The sequence below is a fragment of the Ambystoma mexicanum genome, chromosome 14 (genome assembly GCF_040938575.1).
Source record: "Ambystoma mexicanum isolate Mex_15411 chromosome 14, UKY_AmexF1_1, whole genome shotgun sequence".
Taxonomy (NCBI): Eukaryota; Metazoa; Chordata; class Amphibia; order Caudata; family Ambystomatidae; genus Ambystoma; species Ambystoma mexicanum.
Window position 1 is genome coordinate 210180319 of NC_090940.1, and position 27053 is coordinate 210207371.

At 45.6% G+C, this 27053-nt stretch overlaps 1 protein-coding gene across 1 annotated transcript in view; it reads left to right on the forward strand.

The window, feature by feature from the left end:
- PYGL (glycogen phosphorylase L) overlaps positions 1–27053 on the forward strand; it is a 270105-nt gene that overhangs the window by 125649 nt on the left and 117403 nt on the right. The window contains exons 6-8 of the mRNA XM_069638952.1: positions 10868–10999; positions 23509–23620; positions 26145–26227. Of these exons, the coding sequence (XP_069495053.1) occupies positions 10868–10999; positions 23509–23620; positions 26145–26227 (327 nt within the window). The remainder of the gene's footprint in view (positions 1–10867; positions 11000–23508; positions 23621–26144; positions 26228–27053) is intronic.

The following is a 27053-nucleotide window of genomic DNA, read 5'->3' on the forward strand; positions in this document are numbered from 1 at the left end:
AGCCCACTTCGCTTGTAGGTGTTAACCCTGCAGTCTCAGGATGCTCCGACTCAGCGGCTGTAGGATGGGACGATCGGTCATGGCAGGACAGTAGCCTTTACTCAGCTGTCAAACGAGGAAGAAGGGTAGTTCCGGTGCAACATGTCTCGGGACACTGTGGACAAGAACTGCAGGCACTTTCAGCGATATTCACCACAGCGGGGTGACGCAGGAACCGCAAGTGCTCGCGGTGTGGCGCACTCTCATAAATCACGACCCAGAGGAGCTAGGACAACGAGTTTTGGTGGGAGAGGGCCCAGGACCACAAGCTAGTGAGTTTCAACTGGGGACGGCGGCATTCTTCTGCGATATCCTGGTTTCAAGCTGGTCAGTTCACTGGATGGCCCAGGAACACTTCTGAAGAGGCTCTTTTCGAGGGCAAGTAGGAAAATCCGAGAGTGGTTCCCACTACTCCAAAGGTGTCGAATCGCTCTTGCAGGCCTTCTTGGTTCAATCAAGAAACGGGGGTCTGACGGGACAACAGCGGGGTCATGGTGCCAAACCAAGCATGTTATTGGTGGTTCCCTGAGTCTGCTTTCTTGTTAAGGATACTTGGCTCCTTATGCAGTCCAGTGTGAACTCCAGTAGATCGACCTAGTATGGATGCAGACCCCCTTCTCTTATCCAAGATTCAGTTCATGGTCAAATCTTACATAGCCAAATGAAGATCTGCTCTCTTGTATGCACGCCAGATGTGGGCAAACCGTGGCCCATGGTGGTTCCAGTCTTTCACGGCTACCAGACCTACTGGCACCTGTAGTGTGGATTGGGACCAGACAGTCCCAACCATCTTCCTGGGCACTAGCACACATGACTTGCAGGAGCCCGCGAAAGATACTGTTTTCTCGGGAGGCTGCATGCACAAATAAGGAATACCCAGGTCTCTCGACCTGCGGGGTACACACAAAAATCCTTAGAGGGTGGCTAGGGCCATAAAACAAAAGGACCCCTATGTGTGGTACTTTTGCACATAGATAAAAAGTTACCAAGAAATGACAATAAAGTCAAAGACTAAGGGAAACCTAGTTTCCCAGTACTGACAGCCTGAAGGATGTGTCAGTTTCCCCATAACAAAGCTAAAGGCTGTACTCCACTGGAAAAAGTTAGGTTTGGTACTCCAAACAAAAGCAAAACATTTGGGGGCTTCACAAATTGAGGGGAAAATTGCACCCAAGGGAAATCTTTCCTAACCCAGGGTAAGGGAGTCATCCCCCTACCCCAGGCTTTTGAGAACCTTTGTGAATCAAGAGCTTGACGTCGGGGTGGGGAGGGCACGGGGGGAGAAGTCATTCCACCTGGCTAGCTAACTTTTGTGAAGAACTGTCGGCCTTTACCCGGAGAAGTCATTCTCCTAGTATCAGAACTTTTTGTGTTATTAGATATCCTTAGTTGTAGAGTGTAAGGTATAGAGAGAGGTACTGACACAGGACGAGGACGGACATTCTGACACTCCTTAGTTTTGGGTGAGGCAGGAAAATTCTGGTAGTGATGAGGCTAGATAGGTTTTACTCTTTAAATCGCAAAGATTTGTTGAGAACATGCCACCCCCTTGTCAGCCTCTCTATCCTGCACCCTTAGAGGGTGATGCAATGCCTGGCCACATATGACTCGAACATACCTCCTGGGGACAGAAGATTCTAGGCCGGGGGATCCACCATAGAACTCCAACCCGAGTGGAACGTGCCCCTGGCTAAGGGGATGAAGGGAAGTCTGCAGGTTTAGCGGGGACCTCTAGCTGGAGGACTGAATTAAGAGAGTGAGCTGCAGGCTGAAGACAACTTTTCCATGAGCATTGTCGCTCAAGGTCTCCACCTCAGGGTGCAATCAGCCCGCGCCACATGGTACATGTTGCAGACACCATAGCTTGGTGTGCGAGAACCAGATGCTGACATGCTGGGATGGGAATGTCTGACATGCAAAGTCTCTCTGCAGCAAGCACTCCAACACCCTGCGCTATCTTATTGTACATACTGCAACATCCATTGATCCATTTTTGGATTGAATTCTTTCTTTTAATATTTTTAACTTTGTTGGACTACTGCTATTCTCTTTAATACCCTTTAGAATGGATGGACTCCCTTTCCGGCAAGGTATAGTTTAATAAATCTTCTTTAGTTGCGTAGGCCGCACTTTAGAAAGAAAAAGGTTAGTTATACTTCCAGGGTCCTAGCCCGAAATATTGTTTAATGACTTGCTGGACCCACCCCCTCAGTTTCTCATACCACTTAAGGCACCGAACATGTATACCAACATAATGGGGGTCCAGATACAGGGAAGTCTATCGTCCTCGTATAGTGGTTGGAGTTCCATGTTATTCAGACGAGAAGAACCACTTGTTGGCTGAGTGGGTGGGGGGAGATAGTTTCCTATACATGAAGGTTCTGTTTCTGTTGCACTAGAACTGCCTGAGGAAGGAACAGCTGCTTTCCTTGAAAGCTAGCACAAAAACAGGAGTCTGGCTAATGGAGATCTAATCGACTAAAGATCTCATGCTGTGATTTCCCTTTGCAGTTTGGTCTATTGGGTGGCTCTTTAGCGCCACCTATAAGCCAAAACTATTTCATTAAGTACAGAGGCGAGAAGTCATTTGAAGGGCGACATTAAGCTTGTAGGTGTTTAAGTCATTTACCTACATATTCACAGCCCATGGCCCTGCCAATCCATATGTCCATTACTCCTGCCCCTCGCCAATCGAAACGCCTCCTCTTGGCAACTCTAGTTCACTTTATTCAAGCCTTACCATCAAACTTCACACACAAAGTGCCTGCCAGTGCTCTTTCAAAGCAGTCTTCTAAGAGTTGATGACTTAATTCGAGCTGTAAACGCGCTTCTGGTGTCATGAAAATGAGTTAAAAACGATCAAAGTTGATAGTTTTGGCTTGTGTAGAAGTATTCACCATTTGCCAGGCGTTGCTATGAGATGCCCATGTACGTACTCGCACCAGTTTGCACCTGCAACCACCAACATCCAGTTAATACCACTATGGCAGTGCCTGGCAAGTGCCTTTCTCATGCCTATTCAAAAGCCCAAACTGTTGGCATTGCCAATGCTGGTTTGCTATGTTTGAGGAAACGTTTGCCGTTTGAATATGTTGATGTATGTGAGCCGATTCATTCCATCGCTGTCGAGTAGAAGGGAATTTCAGACACATGTCCATTTGGGGGCATCCTGCTGCAAGCGAAATGGGGAAGCACACATTGTCCAATTATTAACTGAATCTTTTGCAAACCCAGCCCGAGTTCAGCCAACTTGTTACTTCACACAGGCTGTCATCTGGTGTTGAAAGGAGCGACTCTTTTGCAAAGACCTTTGTAAAACCTTATGCTGTTTGAACATGTTGAAACCTGCCCTTTGAACGCGGATAAAATAACACTTTAATGTTTCCTCTCAATTCTTGTTTCTGCAAGTGGTTGGTACTATTGCGACAGTGACTTATTCTGAATACCTCCACGGCAGCGCCCACAACAAGCAACACTGTACAGCTACACAGTGGGTACACGATAGGGAAGTGCTTTGAGTGAAATAAACGCTCTTAAAAGCAGGAAGTATTGCACCAGCTATCGAAGGTTTCAGTACTGGACTACCACAACCCAAAGAAAACGATTGCATTTAATGTTCTAATTCTACCCGTCTCTTGTGCACAGTCGCGGAGGCAGCTTTTGGTGTCGAGGGGAGGGTGGCGGTAGCTCCTGAGAGGCCACCGATGTTCTAAATAATTATAGGTCCGTCTGTTGTGGTGCTAAAAACCCAGAAGGGGCTTTTATGGAGACAAATATTACCCCATGAGATTGACGATGTGGAAGCTTGCTGACACAATTTAATTGACCATTAGGAATTGTTTGTGTTTGCAACTTCTCTGCTGTACAAGATACTGACAAAAAATATCAGTTTATGAACATGAATTATGTTGGAGATTAACCATTGTTTTGCTTGGTCTTTACAAATTAAAATGCTTTGATTTCTGACTTATGTATGTGTTCTACAGTGTTGTAGGATTTAGCTCTTTAAATGCCACATATTGGAAAACACACTGGTTGAAATTAACAAAAGTTCAAATGATGTATATTTACATGCTCGCCTTTGTGGCCAAAATATATATGAATATCTACTATCATTAATTTGGGACTTAGATTCCTGAAGGAGTGTATTAGGTCTTACTGGGTAGTAGTACACAGTTCTGGTTCTGTTCAATCACTTTGTCCCAAGTGGCCTTGTGACGTCAGCCCTCTTGCACCTTAAATATTGATTACACTTTTATCGAATCCATTAGACACGTATGTCCAAAAGGAATACACATTGTATAGATTTCAAACGATTCACGAAACTGTTTTGTGCACCCCTACTCCTCATTCTTCATTTTCAGTAGAGGAGCACCAATATCTTTCACAAATTAGCGCCTGCAAAACAATTTAGACGGACCCCTCGTCCCTCCGGATATTTTCAGAAACACTGTTTGAAATGGTGCTTTGTACAGAAACTGGCAATACGAGTACAACTTGGCCTGTTGTCTAGGGTTAACGCATGAAAAAGCTGCCCTTCACCAACAATTTCAACTTTTTTTAAAATAAACTTTTACACTACAATAAAATGAAACCAAATACACATTATCATGAGACCAACAGAACTTAGATATATTGCAAATCTAGCGCAGTTATATACTGGAGTTATCCATTAAACTGTCATAGGAGTAAATCCATTACCACACAAATTCCGTATTCCTATTCGAGTCTAAGCTGTAACATAAATTAAGACTGTTCTGCTTGTGGGCTGGCACCTCAACCTCCCACATCGCTCTCCAATCTGCTTCTCCGCCCAGCATTTTGTTTTTTTAGTTCCTCAAATATGTGTCCGCAAGGTTGTGAGGGCAATTTATTAGACACTCATTCGGAGTCATCATCAGCCTTACCCAAAGGTTATCTGAAAGTACCCAGGAGATAGTGGGTAAAGTCTCACAGGCGACAGTGATTTTTGCCTTGACATGCCAAGCATTCCAAGACCACATGAAACAGGGATTCAATCGGAGCTAGGCCACAAGCACAGCAGCCTCGCGTTTCTCTACAAATCTGAAGTTTTGACCCCGCAACTTCCATCTTCGGGAGAGTATTCAGACGAAATCTTGAATAAAGATCCCTGTGCTTCTTGGAGGGACATTTTTGTATATAGGATTTTAGCTCATTTGACGGTGTACAAAGGTGTTGATTTTATATATTTGCAGCCTGCCAAGATCCTCATAATCCGACATTCTGTCCACTGCTTTATTTTGTTTTTTATGACGAAGGGGCTGTCTTCCTTCTCCAGTTAGTTAAGGTCTTGCAATTTCTATAACATTTTGCCAGAAAAGATTTATGATCCGAGACAGTTTGCATACATTCTTTTACCTAGGAGGCCAGTGACTGTTCTTCACATTCCCTCATTTTGGTTAGTAGAGACATAGATCTTTTAATGTGTTGTGGCCACCATGATTTCAAACCCAGTTCTAATCTAATTTCACTGATCAGAGTAGATTTTGGTAGATTCAGCACTGTCTTCCATATTTAGCTTTCTAGGCGATCTATGAAGGACCGATCGCAAAGAGTATTAATTCACATCCATACAATATTGTTGTCATTACCTTAAGTTTGTATAGCTCGATTAGTGGCACTAAAGAGTATCCACAGAGATTTCTATTTAGTACTTTCATCAGACTAATCTATACATTAGGTTTCCCCTCCATCCTCCCGTTTTGGGTTTTGAGATCCTTTGTAGAGATTGGGAAGCCTAGATAATTTATACTGGTAACTTGTTTTGTTGCAGTTTGATTTACTTGCCATGTATATCTACTGCCTGAGTTTTTGTTGTAAACGTCATAGTTGAGGATTAAGCTGGGTTGATTTTCAGATGGTTTATCGCCAGAAAGGCATGGACACCATCAAGGACCCTCTGAATACCTGCAGGGGTGTAATCCATTAGGATCAGATCATCAGCGTAAGCGATGATATTCACCAGTAGGTCTTTCCATCTAGGCGCATACCCACCCCATTCCAGGCTTTCCTTCCATAGGTCGGCTAAGTACAGATTGAAGATAGTTGGGGACACTATACCTCCCTGTCTCACCCCTTTAGTGATTGGGATTGAATTGGACAGCTCCCCCGGACTATTTACTCAGATTATTATTGAGTTGTCCCTGTATAGCTGTTGGATCATTCTTAATAGACACTCACAATACCCCAACATCTAAATTTCCTCAATAATATTTGGGTATTAACATTGTCAATGGTGGGGCTCAAGTCCACCACTGCTACACACAGTGTTTTACCAAAATGTCCTCCAATGTCTGAAGTACATACCGAGAGGGCTATGGCGCTCATCAGGGTGCCCACGCCCTTCCTGAACCTGGTCTGTAGATGACTGAGATTTCTATCCACTTACACAGGTCCTTCAGCACCAGTTTGGCAAAGATTTTAGAAGCCGACTCTATCACTGATTGGTCTGTAGTTGGCTGGATTCGATCTCTCACTCCATTTAAAGATAGCAACTACAGTTGCTGTTCTCCAGGATTCTGGGCAGTCCATACACGTGGCCACAGGATGTCAGACCAGAGAACCGGATTCTCCTTATTAAATTGGTTCAACACCCATTCCGGACCGCATGCCCCAGAATTCTTAAGTGTGTTAATTGCCATAGTGATGTCTGTAGTGTCAAAATCGTACTTCCATATCTCGGCTTTGTGGTGTGGTCTAGTGCCTGTGGTGGAATCATGCCCTCAGAATGTAATTCATTGTAATAGTACTCGCACCACTTGGTCTCTGATACACAGTATGATTGTAGGCTTGCCTGTTGGTTGTGAGTGCCATTCAGGATCCCCGAGATCGCTCGAGTATCTTTGCCAACCAACTTCTTGAAAAGAGTTCGATTTTTGGCAATATACACTTTGAGTCTGTGTGTCTTCAGCCAAGAACTGTATTCTTTTTTGAGTAGTTTCACTCCTTCTGAAAAATCTTACTTTATTCACATTGGATTTGAGTTTTTTCAATTTCAGCCTGACCTCCTTTTTCATATGTATACTTTGATCGTAGACAGAGGCACGATTTTGCATAAATCGAGTAATGGGGGTGGCTGTGAGACCAGTCCCAAGGATCCCAGTCTGGATAGAACATTGGGAAATTGCACTGGGATAGTCCGATCATTGCGTTGATCTTCAGACAGTTTACCCACCAAAGCTCAAGTTTGTGATTGGTTTTGTTGGCCTTCCCTATTTTCAGAACTCTACTTTTGCTGGTGATTAATAGATGTGTTGGTCCATCCCTATTAACTACTCCTGTCATCCCTCCACAAAATGTGGGGCAGAGCCTAGCATGATCGCTCAATGGCGACGCCTCCACTTTGAATGCATGCATCATTCTCAGATTTTAAATTTTTTTAAAAATATGTAGTCAATTGTGGAGGCAGCACTATGGTTCTGCCATGTTGGAATCTTCACCCCCTTTTCCCCGAAAAAGTTGGTTTGATTGTGTGAATCTCCATCCAGATAAAAACTGCAACCACTCTCTCCCGTGCGCCCCTCTTTCCTCCACTCACTGCAAGATTTAACGTAGTGGATGATTCCTCCTCTTCAAGACCTTCACCCTCCTCTGTGACCAAGCACTCACAGTTAAAGTCCCCATTTTCATTATGCTGCCCCCAGAGTATATACTTGAACTGCCAGTGTAAATCCCCTTCATGATGCTGTGCCCTCCATAACTGCATTCCCTCTCTAAATTAATTTCATGAGGCTCTTGCACACAACATAGGCACACATACACTCTGTAGATCACCATAGCTTTCATGATGCTGCACCCACAATGATTGCCTGCACTGCCTTTGTAAATCACTAAGCTAAGCAGACAGTATATGGCTGCATTGTGCTGTGGATGCTCAGCTCTGGGCTCCCTCCTTTTTAATCGAACCCCTCTTCCCAGGGAACTGAGAGCTGTGATGTGTTACTGTGTCAACAATGACCACATCCCCTCTGTCATTCACTTTCATGAAGCTATGCCCAGTGTATGCCTGCATTTCCCCTTAAATCACTTTCATGATGCTACACCCATGATACATACTAGCAGTCATAATGGAAGTTACTTTGACATCATGCCAGCAATGCTAGTGCAGATCTTGTCCTCCTGCTAGTGTGCCCCCCCTTTCCTCCCACCAATCCAACACATTTACTGCTCACACACACACCCACACCCACACCCCCCCCCCACACACACACACCCACACACCCACACACCCACACACACACCCCCACACACTCTCTCTCTCTCTCTTCTTTGTGTCTGGATTCACCTGGACTATGGCACAGCCAGTATGGAGGGTTTTGGTAATCTTGGCCTGTATGCCAAGAAATACCTATGCAGCCTAGGGGCTGTAGCCAGCAGTATGGCAGTGCAGTTTACACCTGAGAACATGTATAAATATATTTTTTTAATTTAAATTCACGAGAACCAATGCACCAGCCAGTGGGCAGCGGGGGTGGACACACACGGCATGGAGGAATCAAAGGGGGTTTAGGGGGTGGGGGGAATGCTCCACCGCTGCTTGTACCCCTGCTCATTTATGTGCCGTTATAGAAGCGCTAAAGGGTTCTATTTTAGTGCATGAATTCAAATGAACAAGTTCATTTGCTGGTGACTTGGTAGAGCAATATGCTGCTTAATGGCTGCTTCAGAGCGCCATGCTGGCAACAGATTAGAAACACAGAGAAAAAAGAGCCATCAACATGGGAGAAGCCACAGTTCCTAGTTCTCTTAACATATACTCCAGGGCCTATGTTCTAGGTTCCATCCTCGAGCTCAACATTTCTGCAGGGTTGGCTGAAGCAGATGTTTTTCCATTCTTGCCTGAATTTTCAGTGACTCCAATTAAAACTTTCTCAAAGCACTGCCGCTCAAACGTCAGCAGTTTGACCTATTTTGAGCATGTGTACATCTTTTTTGTTACGGTATCGACTGCTTCGATTTCCATGATCACGCGGCCCATCTGTGGACAGGCTTGCTTTAAGATCTATGTTGTGTCCCTGCCCCTGGAAAGGTTTACTGTTTTGTAGGTTTGCCTGGATATTTCAGGTCCAGTCTGCCATTTATGTAATCCACTGCCTTCTTTTAACTTTCTTTTCCTTTTTATTAAGTTGGCCTGGCCTTTCCTGTTAAAGGGCAATGTACCCGTGTTTTCCATTCGCTTTTAAAAGGTTCCACGCGCTTCTTAGTCTATGGAGTTGCTTTGCAACAGAAAAGGCATTTTATATAGTGGCAAACAATTTTAACTGGGTTCGACTGCCTGCCAGTTATTCATATTCCTTCCTCAGCAAAAAGAGTAACATCTATTGTGACCTTTCATATGAAGGAAGCACACTGGCTGCCCATCCAGGAGTGCATTAGATTCATGGCTCTCCATCACGCACAAATGCTTATCAAGCACTGCCCCCCATACCTCACACACACAATTACCAAGGCGAGCTCTTCCAGACCCACCAGGTCCACAAACACTGACCGCCTAGTCGTTCCCAAAATCAAAAGAAGCTCTGCTTCCCTTACTTTGCTGCAAAACTGTGGAATGACCGCCCTCCAGGCCGAGAAATATTATTGGATCTTTCGCAGAGCTCTCAAAACCCAGCTCTTCTCTTAACATACCACACACACCCTTTAGTGCTATAAATATCTTCAGCAATCCTCTCAACATGTTTGTTAGTTTCTTTTCTATGCAACTTTTTCTTTTTTTTCTTGTCCTTTTTGTTTTTGTTTTTCCGACTATGGATGCAAGCTGCTAACTGCATGACGTAGTATGCTTCCTGACTTGTACCGGCAACAGCGCCTCAATGCCTCAGGGTTGTTTGTGCGCTTTATAAATTAAATCAGTAAAACTAATAATATCTTGTACATTTTTAGAATTGATTGTTAAGCATTCTCCTAAAAAAATGCAAGGTGTTGAAGATCTTGGAACGATGGTAGATGGCTGGGAACATTCTCCTATAGCAAGCAACTCTTCCTGAAACCTTTCAAAGGGCACCCAAATGTTTATTTTTTGAGAGGTGAGCTTGGCGGGGCTTTACTTCTATACCAGCCTTTTTTACTCCCGCTTATTAGAAAGATAGAAAACACTAAGGGGCCTGCAGGTGTCTGCTGGTCATTGCGGCCTGCACTGCTTTGTTGAGGCGTTGCTAGATATCTCATGCAGAAGTGCTCTACTCTTTTGTTTTTGATCTGAAAAGGACCTATAAGATTGTAAAAGGAAAAAAGAAAAGTTCTGTAATTACTGTGCACAAAGAGTATGTGGTGCAGCCAAATTGCCAATGTGTTTCTAAAATGTAACTATTTGCATACAAATACTTCAGTTGACACTTCTTGCTCGTTTCTGCTGCATGAAAACGCCTAGTACTGTAAGAGTGGGCTGTAAATACTCCCACAAGCAGTTATTAAGCTGGACAAGATAGCCGCTATTATGTGTAACCTTCACCAGACATTTTTGGACTGCTCCCTCCACTTCTTTACTTTTGTTTTTTTTTTCTCTTTCTCTTTTTTTCCATTTATTTATTTTTTCTCTCCCTGACTAAGTTTTAACGATTTGGAGGAATTGTTGTTTCTTCGTGTTAAGAACAATATAGCATAAAAAAGTTTAAAATGTAAACAAAAAATATGCTAAATAAAAAATAATACTCCCACTTTTCTGTTGCCTCAAACTCGGGTATGCTCTACCAACAAATGACCTTTTTGTATGTGCTGAACGTGTATGAACCCACTTCCTGGTGAAGGCCAGACTGTGCGGCTTTCCATGAAGATGTGTGGCTCACATGTCACCGCTTGTAATTCGCAGGTGGAAGAAGCAGATGACTGGCTCAGGCATGGAAACCCTTGGGAGAAAGCTCGTCCGGAGTATATGCTGCCGGTCCATTTCTACGGAAGAGTTGAATGCACTCAAACTGGCGCCAAGTGGGTTGATACGCAGGTATGGAATATGACCGAAACTGCAGTCTCCATTCATGCTTAGCAAGCTTCTGATCATGTGTTACAGCATTTGTCTATTCCACATGGTTGTCAAAGTGATCCATTTCATGTTCCCAGTCTAACAATGATCCCCTGATTTCTGTATGTGATAAGCTCCTCCCTCCCACCCTTAGGACTATTTTCCCCAAAATGTGATTAATGGAAGTGATTGGCACACCCATTTTTTCCCATTGGGGAGTATTCCTTTCAGTGTCATTCCTTGCCACTACGGAAAGGTCCCAACCATACGCTATACTCTTGATTTCTGTAATGGATCAGAAAGGAATGGACTCATTCCCAGAGGATATCCGTTCTTTGTGCATTGGCTGGAGCCATTTCCACTCCTTTGCTCATTGAACCAGTGAATAGTAAAAACCCAATCAAGTTTTCAACGCATTCGCAATGAATACAGAGCTGCTCAGTTTACGGATGTATTTCGGTGATGACTAGTTTAATGATTTTGTGGTCCTTTTTTAACAAAATTCTTGTAGGTATTTGTGGTTTCATTTTGTGTGGCCTCACTAGACTAGAAGTGAAGAGGAGTAGACTGAACTAGCTGGAACCCAATCCATGCAACCTGGTTTCACCACAACCAAGGAATCCATCTATTCATGGTTATACCCCCTGCTCCTCCCATAGTCACAAATACTTGATTGACCCTTTGTGTTCTGCTCGCCCCACCTTCACAGGTGTCTCATTCATATTTGTTCTTCCCCTTCTCTTAATGAGGCTTGGTCATCGCCTTGTTTCTAGATTTCAGTGTAGTCTCTTTTGACCAGTCCCAATGTTGTCATCTCTGAGGCAGACTGGAGCACACCAAACAGGTCACCTTTTTCCGATGCTTACCCTGCTGTTTCCACTCAAATAAGCATGCCCTTAAATTTGTCATGATTTGGGCATTGCTTTTCTTTAGTCGCCCAGGGGATTTTCTGTCTCCTTTTTGTGCATTCCCCTTCCTTATGTAGTCTGTTTCTAATTTCCCAAATCCCCTTTATGTCAACATTGTCTCAGTAAACGTACTTGTATTGAACAAAATACTTGTGTACCCTTAGAGACCGGTTTCTCAGTCATCAGTCTACTCTCCTGCGTTGCGTATACCCACTACATGTATACTTTAATCTCATGCTTGATTTGCTAGGTCTGGTGGTTTCATCACACACTAGCATCACACACTCTGCCCTTTTTTCCTTTTTTCTTTTTTGCTGTAGATTTCTGATCATACACTACAGCAGTGTTTTTCTTGCTTTTTCAAAATGAGACAAAGGCTGTCATGATGCCTACCTCTAAGGAGCCAGGCCGGGCCCAGCAACCCCAGAGGCAGACATCATTTTCCCCAGGGAAGTCTCAGCGGGCCCAAGTCGGGGCCCTTTGGACTCAGTCCTGGCGCCAGGCTCATAGCGGACCCCAGTCCTGGCGCCTTAGGCGCCAGGCTCATAGAAGAGGATATGTGTTTAAGTGCTTGGGTGCACACTTACCTGATGCAGACCTTGCTGCTTCATCCAGACCCTCTTGAGGCCTGAATGGGACTACTTAACCTGTAGGACTACTTCACCACCCGGGTGTGGTCAGGGAAGGATACATACCTGATTGGTGGAAGGATACATACCAGGAACTTCTTCCAAGGCTATTTAAACCCCACCCGAACAGCCACACATGCTTCGCGTTGTTCTGCACCTAGCAGCTGGACGCTCACCGTGTCAGCTCCAGCATCCTGACTTCAGCCACGCCTGCCAGCACCCTGGAACACCTGCAAGGGGAGAAAGGAAGAGAATAGGAGAAGAAAAGCCCTTACCTGCTAAATCTGCATCCCGGAGTCATTTCTCCAACGGCCCTGAAAAGGAAGACATTTTAAAGGCATTTCGTTTTGATCGCTGCAGCGCTGCATTTTACTCACCTTTGCAAGGCGCTTCCATCTTCAGCAGCGATCTTCCGGATTCAGCTACGCCCCGGCGCCTAGAGGAAAAAAGACAAGAACAAAGGTGAGAGGGAGAAAAGGAATAAGGAAAGCTCAGTTTCCTTTTAAGTCTTACCTGTTGGATTATTCCCACTGCATTTCGGGTCCTGCCGCTTCCTGGCATCTCCGGACCCCGGCCCCTATAGGGAAAAAAGACAAAGACATTGAATGAGCGAATGCAAAGACATTACCTGAGCGCTCATCCAGAACTGTTTCACTTCGGGTCGGCGCCATATCTCCGGCACTCCGAACCCCGGCCCCTAAGGGGAAAAAGACATAAGCATTAGCGCTTGCTGCAATTAGACAACGAACATTATTATTAAGCTTGAACTTTTACAGCGCCTTACCTGAACAGTCAAGCTTACCTGAACTCCCATCAATCCTCAATCCAGTGAAGTAACTGGGTTTCAATGCGCCCCTGCATCAGAAGCAGGATGGAGAGCTCATCCTTCCAAACCCTAAGGTGAGGCTTCACGGGGAATCGTGGAGGAGGTATCGTGGAGGGTTGGAAGGGAGTGGGAGGCTTGAGCATTGTTCCACAGTTGGTAATACTCCCTTTTCACGCACAGGAGGGTATCCAACGAGCCAGGGAAGCCAGAATAGAGGGGCCCTTCCTGTCCATCTTCAGAGTTCTGCGCCTTCGACGCCGCGCCTCCGTGGGAACCAGGTGAGCGTTACAAAGGCCTAAGCAGAACTGTAGGTTCAAGCACTGCTGTCATTTGCTGCTTTTTACTTGGGTGGATCACTGTTGCCAGGATTAACGCACTTCAGGTTCGTATTGCCGGAGCACGCATAAGTCTTAGGCTTCTGCAGATCTGGGTTACACCATGACCCCATGTTTCCTTCAGAGTAGTGGGAGAAACCTGAAGATGTTTGCCTAGCTAGTCGCCAGTCTTCTGTCATCCAGGTGGCCAGAACACTGCCATCGCTATTGGATTCAGTTGCTGGGGATGGACCAGCGAGGACGGGTCACCTGGATGGGGTGTCCTCGGAGTGGACGTGGGACACAGATGGGTGAGACGCGGTATCACTGCTCTTCAACCCCTTTTCCCCACCCTATCACATAGGACATTCAGAAACACTGCCCCCCCTTTTTCTACATGAACACTTTTGCAACCATAAAAGACAACAGACTACGTCTAGAGCCGTTTAGCCGACACACGGGTCAGGCAGAGTCAGGCAATTGACCAGAATCGTACACACCCGACAGCCCTTTCTCTTCCCCACAGGGATTAAAGGTGGAGCACAAGAGCATAGTACGAGCATGGCAGACCACATGAGAGAGCTATCTTAGCAAGGCAGTCCAAGAGGAGGAGAAAGGCGGCGAGTATCGAAGGGGCGACAAAGAGAAGCGACTTTGCCCTTTCTGACCGCGACTGCAAAGTCTCCGCAGAAGAAAACATAAGACCGCAAACAATAGTGTGTTGCAGCAGATGTCCATGGTACACGGGGCATGCCTACGCTGATAAGTAGGAGAGAGGGAGATGTCTGCTACCGTGGTACCGGCCTTGACTCCAGATAGAGTGAAGCCAAGCGGTTCATCAAAACCGGTGAGTCGAAGGGGAATTTAAGGGAAGACCAGCTGCAGAGGGGTCCAGCACCACGTGGGTGCTCACTCGAGAGACTCTGGTTGATCCTGTGTTAAATGAAACTACTGATACCAGAAGCCCTACGGGAGCCGCAAAGGTCTAAGTGGTGATACAGGGGTCTACCAAAACCCCTGTACAGTCGAAGTCTTTGACCGACAAACCATTGAAAACGCAAGGGAAGTAAATCCAGCATCAGAAGAAAGTAAAAGGAATTGTGAAATGGCAAGAGTGATGCCACTAAAGAGGGGCGAAGTCTAAAGTCCCACGAAACAGTGTGTTGACAAAAGTGAACCCGGTAGAGGGATGCCCGTGGTGAACTGATTTTAAAAAATGTTACATTTGTGAGTGTTAAAAGAAATTGATTTTTGATAAGCCATAGTTGAACCTGACCAGAGGGAGGCTGATATTCGAGAGGGGTCTACGGCCAGAAGAGGGGGACCGAGGAGTGAAGAATCATCACCTCTTGTGCAATGCGAAATAACTTTTTGTTTATTTGAACCTGTCATATTCTCGGAAGCAGGAGAGACAACCTCTGAATATCCTGATATTGATGAGAACTGTTTGAGGGGGGTCTGTGCCCGGAAGAGGGGGACCCAGGTGTGAAACCATCACCCAACGTACATTTGGAACAGAACTTATTTTGTTTGTTATTTTTGAAACCCATCAGGTCCTTGGGGGACAAGAGACCTTTTTTTTTTTTTTTTTAGAGAAAAAGAGACTTAACCACCGAAGTTCCCAATACGTGAACCGGAACTGTTGTCTCGTGCTGGGAAAGCTCGAGTGTGCTGTGCTCAGGACTCACGCCTTGTCCCGTGCTCAAAACATGGGGAGGGAGACCCCGGCTAACACATCCTGACTTATCATTTGTGAACACTGCTTTCTTTCTTGTGAACCCCCAAACTCGCACCCTTATATTTAGCATAAGGATTGGCAATAGGTTTTTCTTAGTATAGGCCCTTTTATTTTACATGACGCCACTAGGACTGCCTTAATATTATTTGATGGTCGTACTTGCTCCCATCTTAGATTTAGATTATGCGTTTTTCCAATCTGTCTATACAGTTTAATAAATACCTGTGACCTGTGATCACTTGTGTCTATCTATTCATGATACCATGCCTTCCTTACAGAAGCTGTGCCGCAGTCCTATACAGGTGGCAGCACTACTTGCATCAGTGCAGTTCTTAATCTCAACCCCTGCAAACACTGCACCTCCATCACCCAGCCATTCTAATGACTACTGGTCTATATGTATTGCCCAAAGATTTTCATGATCTGCCTGCTGCATAAGCTGAACATGGCTCACTATGGAAAGTGTTCATCACTGGCTAGCTTTCAAGTTGGAATTCACTTCTTTGTGCAGCTGCTAGTATAGCTCAGTGGCAACGCGCTCGTCTTGGAAACAAGACAACGCAGAGCAATACAGGTTCAAATCTCAGGTCCGTGCTTAGAAATCTCTTTGGTATTAAGCGCGGTATAAATAACCAATTACATAAACCTTGCAATGAAATGCTTGCAAATTTTTCAATGAGGGTTCCTGGTGGTGGTTGGCAAGCACCTTGTGTTTGCCTGAATGCACCCTCCTGAAAGGGAACCAATATACCCATCTTGGCCTTATTCCCCATAAATGCTGGGAATCGAGCAGCTGTGAAGGAAAGTTGGTACAGAACAGGTTGCAGAGGAAGGTACCTGGGCATGCGGTCATTGATTGGCTGAACCTTTGTGGACCACCTTTTACAAGCAGGCGGCTGAATATCTTCAGACAAAATGTTGTCCCTATATCCCCCCTACATCACTCCGCTCCCAATCTTCTTTGACTATCCAATTTTCCCTGATAAAGTATTCCGTATAGGTGGACGTGTGTTCTGGCTAAGCTGTCTTTTTGTTGCGCCCTGAAGACTCTTCTGTTTAACTTTTGTGTCCGTTACCTATGGTTTAGCGCCAAGATGCCATTCAAGTGGATGTTGCGCTATAGAAGTTCTGATAATTTAACATAACCGAACACATAACATAACCATCACTAGGGAACTTGCAGATTGAGCCCCTATGGGTCGTGACACTCGCCCTCCCCCTTCCTTTCTAGCACTAGCCAAGAACCCTAGCTCAACTGTTTTTATCCTAAGGTTTTCGCCCAACTCATCAAAGGAGTGACCAGATTGTGGTTGGAAGCTGGGACATTCAAGAACTGAAAAGCCAGCTGCAGAACGAGCCAGTGAGCCAGTAGCATCCCAAGCCCCAGGATGAACAACAGTAGGCTCCCCCCACCCATACTAAGAAAGCCAGCAACTGTGAACTCGCTGACCCCAGACCCAAAGGAGTAAAGCACAGTTGCTTTGTGCACCCCGATATATTTCCACCTTCTCCCATGATATCCACTGGCAGGTACTGCCTAGTGCTGTCTTTTCAGTTCTCTGGGCCAGGAACTGCCACAGTCATTATTCTGGAGGAGAAACCAGCAAATGCAACCTGCATTGTAAGTCTAGTATTGAGGTGTACAGTCTCACTGTGGTAGCAAACCACAGGTGCTTTTATTTTATTAACTTCATTCAATGGCCTGGTTCCCACAGCAATCCTTCGTTTTTTTGCCAGCAGCATTGGCCAATGAGAACTCTAGACGTGCATGCCCTTAGCTTCCAGAAACCAGTGCATTTTGGAAAGCCTGACATTTGAGTGCTTGTGCTACACACATGGACCATTTATTCTCTTCTGTGCTTCACTATTCTTGTTATGCATTGTCTTGCAGGATATATCCACATTGTTTGAGAGATCCCAATTTCTAGCTTTCTTTTTTATCTTAGCCTCCTAGTTGGGATCTTCCTCTTAAGATATCTGTTGCTAGGTTTAGCTGTTCCAAAAACATATCTGCAGACTTTTTAACAGCCCTTTTTGTTGAAATGTCATTTCAAGGCACGGTGTGCTGCTAACAATCTCTGCCTTAATGCCAGTAAAACTGAGAACCTTCTCATTAGGACCCCTGATCCCTCCTACCCTCTGGCCACCCTCCATGCCCCTCACTTCATCTTCCTGTGAGGCAAGAAAACTTTTCTCATCTTCGACTCTCTCTCCTTTCCACACATCACGGACCTTGGCAGGAAGCAGCTGCACCTCCTCAGAGGCATTCTCCCTTTCCTCACCTTCCCCCAGAAACTCAATTTCTCCAGAGCTCTGATCTTCTCTAGGCTGGCCTACTGCAACAGCCTCTTCCTCAATCTGCCTAAATCCTCCCTTCATAATCCAGAATAGAGCTGCAGGACTTATCCTTGGCCTCCACGCCAGAGACCGCATCGCTCCAGCCTTAATCTCTCCACTGGCTCCCGGTTGCTGCATGGATCAAGGTGAAGACCCTCCATTATCCACAAGGCTTTCTGGGGCCTATGGTCCCGCTACATCCAACTCTGTCCCTAAATACCTCCCTACAAGAGCCCTTCGGTCTTCTAGCTCCAACCCTCTGCAGATCAGACACTTTTCGAAGCAGAGTGTGTGGGGTAGATCTCCGTAGGGGACTCCCTCTGGAAAGGACTCACTGATCCTCTCAGACTTGAGAGCCGGATCGCCGTAAGTTCCAGAAGCTTCTCAAGTCCTTCCCTTTTCTCTTCCTCCTTCCATCTCCCCCACTAATGTCCCCCTCCACCTCTTCTTGAGTGGCTGCCTGGTTCCTTCTGATTCATGCAGGGCACCGGGCCCTCCTTGGCCAGTCTATCACTGCAACACTCACTCACTCCTGCACTAGCCTAGCTGGGCCTGCTCGCCTTGAGCCCATCCAGCCCCGTTCCCCACACTTAGCTTGTGGACCTTCTTCCCCTGAATTTGCTAGTCCCCTGGCACTTGCACACCTTGCCTCCCCTCAGCACTCACCTAACCTATGCCCCCCCTGCGCTCACCACTCCCTCCTGCACTTCCTTTCCCTCCTTGGCATTGGCACATTCCGCCCTGACCAGCACCCCACCCCACCTTATCCCTGCACTTGAATGACACAAGGCCTAGTAGGACCGTTTTTGTTTTCTTCCTTCCCCTGCCCCCACTTTGTCTTGTTGCGCCTCGATACACCATTTGCTGTAGAGGTGCATTATAAATACCCAATACATAAATAAAAATGTCCCTTAGTGAAAAATGTCTGTTGCTTTTAGATTTAACACCAAAGTTACATGGGCCATTATTTCTTTAACTACTTCACTGATTATCGGCGAGTTGCCCTTCTAAACAGGGTTTCCGAATGCAGGTGCAATTGCCTATTGGGTGCGACCTATAATCAAGCCCGGTAACTGTCGGAGGTCCTGGAAGTGTCTTTGGAAACCCACTGGAAGAGCATGAAAAGACAGGTAGGGAGGGCAGATGTTCATGGTAATTGGCAAGTACTACCACATGGTTTGGCAAGAGGCAGTGCCAGTGGGCAGAAGCTTGCTGTTCACAGTAGCCAGGAGTCGCCCTTCGTGCTGCTGATGGGAAGACATTTTAATTGGGAAAGTGACAAGAAAAACAATACATCTGTCTGCTGTAAAGTCAAGATGTCCACAAGGCTTGCCCTTTGAACTTCCACACCCATGACCCAGCCGGACTCCAACAGTATGGCCAGGGAATCGGTGAGGAGGTGTGGGAGGATGCAACTAACTTGCTCCTGGGTTAAGAAAAAGATGAAACAGGTAATGCAAAAATAGTTATCAAACCGCTGGTGCACTTCTACCCTAGAGCAAGTTTGAAGACCACCTAAGGGTTCCTGCATCGCTTGTTCTCCTGTAGGATTATTCTGCATGGATTTCCCCAAAGGCACACCGACTCTCCTAAACTCAGCATCACAATCCTGAGGGTCCTGCGTTGCTTCAAATGAGTCCAACGCCAAAGGATGGGGCGAAGCAGACGAGGCATAATTAAGCCACCAGTGGACCGTAACCGAGAAGTGCAGACTATAGCAGGAGCGAAACCAAGGGTTGGGGAGCAGAGGAGCCGCTGCAATATGCATCACAGTGCATGTGGACAAGAACTGAGGTAGAGGCACTGGATAAGCAGGTTGCTAAGCATTGCAGGAAGTACTGGCATCGTGTGGACAGTAACAAACTGGGCTATGGGTCATTGGGGCAAGCAGGTAGCTGGAAATGCCAGAAGTGGGCAACCTGAAAGATCGGAAAGCATAAAAGCAAATGTCCACAAACCAGGCAAAAGGTTCATTGCAGAGCAACGCTTACCTGGTGGGGTATCCCTACCAAAAATATTGCCGTACCTATGGCAGTTTGTCTCGCCATAGGTGATATTTTTGGGGAGGATATTTTGTGGGAGCAGAGGTGTCCCCCACACATTTTAAAATAATGCGGGGGTTAGCTGGGGTGTCCCCTGCAGGGTCCATGGGTCAATATCGTGGCAAAAATATGGCAATATTTTCGTATAGCAATATTTTTGTGGGGATATTAACACATGGAACACCTAGTGGTCCTCGACTTCTATTGTTTATATCGGCATATCATGGTTCCTAGTTTACACGTCTGATCATGTAAATGCTGGCTTGCACCCTATGGATGGCCTGCTACTCTATGGCACCTGACTTCATCTAGGATATGTGCACACAAACAATTGGTTGCACTGCTGGGAAATGTCGTTTTCTCTGTATCGCATGGGATGAAAACACCAAGGCAATGCTACCGTATCCATAAGGAGGATCCGGGCGGGCGTGTAGTAATGCTGCAAGTGGGGTGATGTTTACCAACAGGTGGTTAATGTGGCTTTGCTGATCATCCCAAGTGTTGGGGAGCTGTTGGCACTTCGTTAGGAGAAGATTGACCCGTGTACAGCTGAGGGCTGGTTAATCTACAGTTAAGATTGGAAATAGAAAATTGGGAAGAGATGTTTGACTCGGGAAGCTGGGAGCAAAGGTGCACCGGTAGCCAAAACAATCCAGATTTACCTGTAGCCAGTCTGAGGTCCGGGGCACTGGGGCATGAGGAGAGTAGCCAAGTAGAAGTCTGCGTATCTGTAACCCCCTTTTCTGCATTCATGGCAGGATTTTCTACTTTTCTAGTAAGCCATTTCACCTGTATTGCAATTGCGATGCAATGTGAACTCTTGCTAGAGACATGCAGCATTCAGAATTCACAAACGTCCCAGGATCAAACAGTTGATCAGAACGTTGACAACAGCAGAGGGATTGTCCTCTGAGACCAATGAATGCCACACCTCTGAACTGCACTTCCGCTATTGAGTACCTCTCCTACTGGGGTGTCCAACCACCATTCCTCCCACGTAGGCCCAAGCATAGGGTGCAAACCTTAGTGCTGAACTAGTCTCTCCAATGGCTACAGCATTGGGAAGATCTTGGGACTTCTCTCTTGACAAACAGTCTGAACCGTTGTGCCCGATCCATAGTCAATCTCACATGTTGCCTTTTAACGGTTCCAGCATATCCCCCCCCCACCTCATCACCTCCCGCAAGGGCTGTTAAAAATACACAACTGTGGTGGTCCATTTATGCACTGATGTTTGAGTAAGGGTAGTGGTTGAAGGTCCTTGAAGCCTTACTGTGTTCTCTTATTGATCCCATTCACTTTGCTTGCCTTTCACACAATTCCCCCAGGTGGGGCAATCCCATTAACCTATTCCTTTGTCCCAGTGCTTAATGTGTTAAATTATTGGGGAGTTCTCTAGCAGTAACACAGCATGGTCACCAACTCTGGTTCCGAGGTCTGGTGGCGAGACATTCATTTCCACCTGGAATCAAGTGGCTGGACCACACTATGTAGACATTCTGTCCCTCAATCACCGAAATGTTTTTCTCTGCCCAACTTTCCCGCTCCTTCATTCTTCTCCTCCCTAACAGTCTTGACCTACAGCGTTCACTTCACTTTGTCTTTCACCCCATGTTTCTCTCCGATCGCACACATTTTCTCTTCGGCTTTTTTCTACTCTTAATGTTTTGAATTCCCCCCTTTTTTTGCAACTATTTTAAACTGCAAAAAGATTTCTTAAGTCGGATATTAGGGGACTCTTGCTTATTTTTCAAAAGACATTTTAGAGGCACAGACGTTAAATCTGAAATTTGGAGGTACACTTTAGAAACATTCCGACCACAACTGAGAGTGTTTTTTTTTTTTTTTTTTAGAAAGTGTTTCGGCACTGGGCACTGTTCATGTGGGTGTGCAGGAATCTTATTAGGGGTAGTTTCTCCGTCTAGAATTAAAATGTGAGTGCACCAAAGGTCTACAACGGGGAGGTGCATATTACAAGATGGGAGGTTTACATGAATGGAATTTTTAGAAAACCTAGAATTAATTGGGATTCATTTCACTCTCTCTAGTAGATAATTTGCAGTTTATTTCAAACGCAGAAACGTTCAAAATGCACCCATCTGCAAATGGTGGCGATGTTTATACTCCTTGCTGTGCATGCACACGAGATTCCCAGGAAAACCAAGGAACAGGGATGTGCTTTTGGGAAACTGGCCTGCCAAGGCTCAGCCCCACGTTCTGCAGGTCCTGTGCAAGTTCATGGATGTCCCTGGGCTGATGTGCGCTTTAGAAATACGAATAAATAAATGGAAACATGTCCAGGCAAATGATCTGTGGCTGATTAATGACCAGGAAGCGGGTCATCGGGGTGCAAGCCGAGTGATCTGCTCTCTGAGCCTAGATTTCAACATGTCCTATTGCACATATCACACGAAAGTTTTAGAATGAGAAAGTATTTCGCATGAAGGCTGTGTCGAAGCTAAAGTGAAACCTACGTTGAAGGATGCCAAACGCTGTTTCTGTAGCACGCACCACAATCCCTTAGTCCCTTCACACCGCGGGAGCTATTATTGCCCAATTCAAATGGAACACATCTTGAATTGGCGAAAGTCTGACGCGCACCTGCTGTTGAAACTAAAAGCAGGCCCTCGACTGGCTACAAACTGACAAAAGTGAAACCTGTTCCAAATGGGATGAGACGTTGCATAGCTAATGGGCATCGAAGGCAGCATGAGAAGGCATAAAGGCAAGTGGCCTGGGCGTACAAGTCAATTAGTGTGCGCAGCAAAAAAAATAAAAATAAAACGCAGACCTATATGCTTATATGTTCATGTGCCCTTCTAGACTCCTTTACCATCTGTTCTGTGTTTACTGAGCCTCGCCGTTTTCTTTGTCCGATTCCCAGGCACTCTCCTTAAGGGAGATAGCCCCCTCATTCCTGCTGCCTTGTCACCTCTCCATCCTTGGCCGAGGAATGCTCAGTAAAGGAAACCATTTGTAGTCTTAAGCACTACAGTACTGATGCTGGACAATATATCCAGGAACCCCTCCCTGGACAACAGTCACAAGTTGACCACTACGTTGTTGCAGAGCCAGTTTCTCCAGGAGCTGTGTGCAATCCCCTTACTACCCGGGGTAGGAGGGAAGGGCCATTTAGTCCAGCTGTTGTGACCTAAATAAAATCTAAGCCATGTTTTAAAATGTGTTGTACCTTAACCTGCGTGTGATGTGCGAAGAGCAAAAGTTGCCTACAGAGGGATGGATGTCTGAATAATTGTGAAGATCGGGCCATGAGTTGAAGTGTGCGCGATGGAGCTTGCGCTATGTAGACTGTGCTGTAGGCAGCAAGAATTCTAGCCAGAGCATCTGCAAATTACCTGCCTGCTAAGGAGCTAATTGCCTGACCCGAGACATGAGGGTCGCATACCTTTTTCAGAGTTGATCACTTCTCTCTTCTCCCACCACAGCCCACCCACCGGTTGGGTCAATGGACTCCGCCAACTCATATGCTCCTTTTAAATTGAAGTTTGCTGATGTAAATGGTGATTCGCTGGGCAAGTGGCTGCAACAGTCCGACATTGACGCATTGAATACATCCGAGTTATGGGGTCTTCTCTGAGCTTTTTCAGAAGGGCTTCTCAGTAGATCCATGCAGATCTAGTTTGGAAATATGGTCCAGCATTTCTAACCTATCTTTTGAACCCCTTTATTACCACAGGTGATCCTCGCCATGCCCTATGACACCCCTGTGCCTGGATATATGAATAACACTGTCAATACCATGAGGCTATGGTCTGCCAAAGCGCCCAATGACTTCAACCTCAAGGACTGTGAGTAGCCTCGTTGCATTCAGCCCACCTATCCTTCACAGCATATCATTTATGAGAGCCCTAATGCGTGTAATCTAGTGAACATAGAGACCTTAACGCTGTCTGATAGTGTTTAAATGGCCATAACCTGTTGTGTCTGGATGTGTTTTGTATAGTGCGTATGTTGCTTGCTGTTAACCTATTTGCAACCGCCACTGTGAAGGAAAAACTGGTTGAACCAGGTTCACTCCAAATTATGAACCAAATCAAAGATTCTTGTGCTATGTTTTTTTTAATGAAAAATAAAACGAAGTGGCAATTTATAGACCTATTCATCTGTGAAAATTCAATGTCAACGGTGTGACCGGGTCCAGGTTATGGGCTTGTCGGTGGAGAGCGGGAACCCCTCTCATCCTGGGGTAGGTGACCTACCAGAACATTGCAAGAGCCTCCCTACCCCAGAGGGGTGAGGAAGCTGAGGGAGCCCCGTCAATGTGACATGCAAGCATTTGGTACCACTATCCCTTCCAAAATGCCTAGCAGCCTCTTTTCTGGCCAGATTGCTTTGATTTCTTGAACCTCCCAGCCCATCACAATAACGACCCGCACTAGAGCCGCCAAGACACCAGAATCCCCACTAGGGAGTGCTCTTTGGTAAAACGTCCACCTATGACCTCCCTGTGCCCCAAGGCATCTGTGCCGATTCGGAACACACACAAGAAAGATAATAACCTTCCCTGGGGTGGAACGCAGGCCCAAGGAAACCAGACTGTTGCTCACCACAACGAAAGAGTGGACGCTGCTCAACACAACGACTGAGTGGACGATGAACAAAAAGGGGGCGGGTGTAAGGGACATTTTAGAACCTCTAATGAAATCCAAACCAGCCGGGGAAAGAGCAATACAAGATTATTAATTCTTATTACTAATTGTTGCCCATGTCAGGCAGCCCAGAAATAACGCAACAGCAAAACGGGGGCTCTGCTACAACCCGACGGTATCGAGCACTTGGGTGTCATCTTTGACTCCACACTTTCCTTCTCGGCACACATCTCTGTCATCCCTAAAAAGTCAAACTTCTTGCTGCATCTCGTTAGAGGTACTCTGCCTTTCCTCTCCTTCCCTCAGAGGCTCACTGTCTCCCAAGATCTGGTTCTCTCTAGGCTGGACTACTGTAACAGCCTCTTTTTAAATCTTCTTTCCTCCACTCTCCACCCTTTACAACTAATCCAGAACAGGACTGCTAAACCAATGCAGATGAAACGTGCATTTATATGGAATATCATGCGTTAACATGTGACTGTCCTATGATCTGATGTCGCATGTTCCATCAACAAGTGTTACTCACTGGAACCCTGTAGGATTTTGATGGCAATTCGCCTGCAAAGACAAATGTATAATTTTGAGTCCATCATTAACAGAAATGGATTTTGCCATCTTTACTAGAGAAAGTAACATTGTTACTGGTAGATCGTCATGCACTGGTCCGCATTTAGCAACCCTCAGTAACCTCATTTCTTTATCTGTCATGTTCTGCCCTGGACCTCGATAACCCCTGTGGTTCTTGATTAAGCTTGCATTAAACATGTTTTTACCTGGAACCCCATTATTCTAGGACTGGAGTATCTGCCGATCCAATTTCCCGTCCTAACTTGAAGATGAATATTTTTTATAGTGAAATCAAGTAATGTATTTGGTGGGGCAGATTTTAATGTGCGATATATCTCTTCCCGCCCACAACCTTTTGAAATATGTCCTAATTGTCCTCTAGACACAACCCGTTCTTTCATCCTAAAAAAATCCACGATGCTCTTTCCCTAAGCGCAATTATAGGAAATACTCTTACTAAAAAAACGGAAAACACGATGGATTTCCAATTCCATGGTAAGCCAGTCAATTGTGTTCTAAAGCATCGTGCTGCAGTTCCTGTGTCTCACTGTGTTTAAGAAGGCATTGATACTGTACCATGGAGCCATCTTTTTAAATCTGTGTAGTTTGCAGGTGCTTTATAAAAAAAAATATATTTTATTTGAAACCATACAGCTTTATGACTGCGTTTAGAGCATTACAGAGTTTAAGCAACTTTGGATAAATGCTGCCTTTTATCTGTAAAATATACAAGGAAAAAATGTCTTGCATGCCAATATTACATTTTTTGCATTAGACCGGCTTTCCATGTCCTGCCTTCCGTGGTTGCTTTGAATAGTTTATCCACCGCTTTTCCCTGCTCACTAAACTTTGTGTGATACTCACTCCTGGTAGATTCTAATGGAAGTCTTTTTGTTGGTCCATGGGCTTCACCATTTTGTTCTGGCTTTTCGGCCAGCAGCACTTTGTTCATTGTTTTTATGGGTCTAGATGTTTCAACGTGCAAGTGCTTTTGGCTAAAAAGCTAGGATTAGCTCAAGGTGCTTGTGCTGAAATGGGACAAGAGGCAGTTCTGCAGATGTGCCATTGGGTGCTTGTTTTAGTGCCTGATATTAGATGCATTTGGGATTGATCTTCCCAGGCCGTGTAATGAGTTTCACAATTGTTGTCTCTTTAGTTAATGTTGGAGACTACATTCAGGCAGTGTTGGACAGAAACTTGGCAGAGAACATCTCCCGTGTTCTATACCCAAATGACAATGTAAGTTCTGTACAGTTATGCAGGATATGCTGCTTTGTGGCATTTATCATCCCTCTGAATTATATTTTTTTTTTTGGGGGGGGGGGCGGGGAAGGGGAATGGACAAAATGTATGAAATAATTAACAATGCTTTCTCTACCTTGTGGTGCAATACTTGTGGAGCCTTGGAATAGCTCAGGAGAGAGCAAACCTTGACCAATCCACAGAAGATGGTTTTACACTTGACATTTGGCAATGGTAATTCAAGGCCACTGGAAATGTGATGGAGGAAACTAAAACTATATTAAAAACAACAATGCTAAAGAAATGCGTTCTATTGATTCCTATAAGGTTTACTCTTGGAGAGGTCTTGCGTTATGTTAGGTTTTATCTGTAGAGTGCTCGGTTGCCAATAAAAAGGCATTGTGGCGCTGTCTGAAGCCGCAAGAGGGAGAACAAATGATGCCATTAAGAGATACCTTTTCAATGACTGGCAAAAGGTAATATGCTCTTTCATAGCTCGGTGTGTGGGGGATGGGACCCCACAGCTGATCAGCAGCCACTGCGAGAGTGGCCGCCAATGCAAGAGAGCCTAAAGCCTCCTTCCACTCAATCACCTCGCTAATGACCCAAAGAAGGGTTGCCGGCCCATACAGAGATCAAACCTATGACAACGTCGCACGGTGGAAGTCCCCCTAGGGCCTAATCTAGTGTTTAGTCTTCCTATTCCTTACTGTAGGTTACTGAGAGATCCGATGCTCCACTACCACCTGGGGAGGGTCAATCCGTCATTCCAGGAAATTCCTCAAGCCACCACCCTCCGCAAACACCTTGCTACTTAGTTACA